This window comes from Olea europaea, unplaced genomic scaffold (genome assembly GCF_002742605.1).
Source record: "Olea europaea var. sylvestris unplaced genomic scaffold, O_europaea_v1 scaffold5702, whole genome shotgun sequence".
In the NCBI taxonomy this organism is placed as follows: Eukaryota; Viridiplantae; Streptophyta; class Magnoliopsida; order Lamiales; family Oleaceae; genus Olea; species Olea europaea.
This window is the reverse complement of record NW_019264039.1, coordinates 10,473-13,211: the sequence shown is the minus strand read 5'-3', so window position 1 is coordinate 13,211 and position 2,739 is coordinate 10,473. Positions and strand designations below refer to the sequence as shown.

General features: G+C 32.6%; 1 protein-coding gene across 1 annotated transcript in view; it reads left to right on the top strand.

Moving 5' to 3' along the window:
* Window positions 1–1,213: 1,213 nt before the first annotated feature.
* The window catches only part of LOC111389213 (anaphase-promoting complex subunit 2-like), a gene marked incomplete at its 5' end in the record, with an annotated part of 11,856 nt that continues 10,330 nt past the window's right edge, over window positions 1,214–2,739 (top strand). The window contains 2 exons of the mRNA XM_023014102.1: window positions 1,214–1,347; window positions 1,627–1,760. Of these exons, the coding sequence (XP_022869870.1) occupies window positions 1,214–1,347; window positions 1,627–1,760 (268 nt within the window). The remainder of the gene's footprint in view (window positions 1,348–1,626; window positions 1,761–2,739) is intronic.

Genomic DNA, 2,739 nt, shown 5'->3' with positions numbered 1-2,739 from the left:
CACAATCCCATTGACAGACTTTTGATTTTCATTGTTCCAGAGAAGTCGAAGCTAGGATATGGAGCAATTGGATTTTCCCTATGCAAAAATTGAAGTCTGTGATCGAGAAAACTCTCCAAAATCACGAAAATTTTATCGTTAATCCTCGATTTTAAACTACAATCGATTAATAATGTCACAATCTTATTGACATACTTCTGATTTTCATTGTTTTGGAGAAGTTGAAGCTCGACTATGGAAGAATTGGATTTACTAGAAACAAAAATCAAAGTTCTGTGATTTGATTTTGAAGGTAAGCTTATAATAACTTCCTATAAGCTTATGATTTTGAAGACATTGAAGTTTTCGAATTTAACGAAACATTTATTTAATCATGATCAGAGATTTCTCCCTATTAAAAATAAGTTATATTTTGTCCAGTGTGTGACGTGTGTTTTCTCATTGACCATTGATAGTATGCATTTATTATTTTCAATTTACAGTTATGAACACACTGATTTGTGACTATCTGTGAATGTTTATGTGATTCATTCAAATTAATACATGTTTTTGTTAACTGTGACTAGTACCAAATTAAACAAATTATGACATATATGTTAAATGTCTTGATAGTCCATAAATAAAATTCGTTTAATCTGTCATCAATGTTATTGCATTGAAAATTAGCTCTTTGTGACCCTATATTTGTTGACTGTATGTAAATATATTTACATTAAATAACTTATATAGCCTATAGTGATCAATGCTTGCATATGAATGTTTCCTGATTTTAATGAATGAAGCCTGGGGTTAATAATCAAAATGGTTACTAAACTTTACAAAAAAGTTTTCACCGGATCACTGAACTTTAAAAATCACCTAAATTATTACTGAACTTTGCAAAAAGGTTTATACGGGGTCATTAAATTTCAAAAATTACTCGATTCATCACTAAACTTTTCAAAAAATTCCCACGAGGTCGCTGAACTTTGGAAAAACTTTCCCAGGGGTCACCGAACTTTAGTGATGAATGAGATAATTTTTAAAGTTCAATGTCCCCGTGGAAGCCTTTTGTAAAGTTCAGTGACCCCATAAAAATCTTTTGCTAAGTTCACTGATGATTTGTGTGATTTTTAAAGTTCAGTGATCTCGTAAAAAACGTTTTGTAAAGTTTAGTGACCATTTAGGTTATTAACTCATGAAGCTTGACATGCTATTATCTGTGTGTAATCAGGGATGGAAATTTTGCACGTTTGCCTGTTATACGGAGGTTACACGTCAATTATACTAGTGAATGATACGTTCAAGTATGATGCATTGGTTGCCCTTGTTATTTCAAAATTAGGGCTTACTCATGTAGAAGTAGCTGTGAGATTAACATATTCTTTGGATTCTATTTCACCTCTAGTCTGAATACTAAGCAATAATAATGTCTTAACGTATTTGAGATTGAAATCTTTAGATGGGATTGTATCAAATTATCCTATTATAGTTGATTTTATCACTGCAAATTCATGGCAGTCAACATGTGCATTGCATTGCAATGCCCAGATTCGTTGACTACTTCCGTTGAGTCATAAGCTAATATGTGTTCTTTACAACAAATATCTCAAGATATTTGTGACTCGGTTATGACTATTGAGAAAGGAAACTGAAGCACATGTTAAACAAGTAGTGGAGGGAAATATTTTTCGCAATAAGGAAATACTGAAAATGAGCTTGGCCTTCTATGTCATACAAAATAAATTTGAATATAAGGTGTTGAGATCAGACAAGAAGGAGTACGTGATAAAGTGCTCGTATGACAATTGCAAGTAGATATTTAGATCTTCTCGCTTAGGAGAAACGAAAATGTTTAGGATCAAGAAAATTTGTAATGGTTATACATGCTCGATGAACATTATTTTAGGATATCATCAACAAGCATCTAACTCAATGGTGTCAAACTGCATCAGGTATAAATATACTTCTTCACATGCAATATACACTCCTAATGATCATCGACTTTGCTGCCCGACTCGAGTGTTATTTCTAAAACCCCAAAATATTTATGAAGAAGTGTTCTAAGACAGTCATCATATCACCAACACTATTTCCCAGCATGTTAGTATATCATTTGGGTAGGAATGTCAAATTGGCCATGCTCGTTGGCACGGTCGCTCAACTCGTAAATGCTTGGCTCGATCCCACGAGGCGAGCTGCTCGTGTGGTAGGCGCTCGATGAGCTTGCCCAGGAGCGAGCCTGGGGCAAGCTTGAGCTCTTGGCTCGTTGCTATAGTAACCAAAATGATCACTTTTCAAAATCAAGCAATCGTTTTGGTCGTTGTAGATAGTTCACTGAACTATTAATTATGTCTATTAGGCCCTAATATTTTTATTTTTTTACATCTATAAATACTTACCACCTTAACACTTTTTTTTTTACACTTCAACAACAATTTTTACTCTCTACATTCTACTACCTTAAATTTCAATATTCATTATATTCTTACATTTTACTCTCTTCACATACTCATAATTACTTGCTTTACAATAAATTTATAATACAAACACACATACATTGTACAATACATATTCTATTATCTATACCTATATTTTATACACAATGTCTTTACAATTTACATACCTACAAATTACAATTATCCAATTTCTACATATTTATTTGTCATTTCATCTTCATTCAAGTTCATATATTATCAATTCCTCACAAATGGATCCACAATCATTGGTTGAAGGCTTGTTCAATATCGACGGTGAATC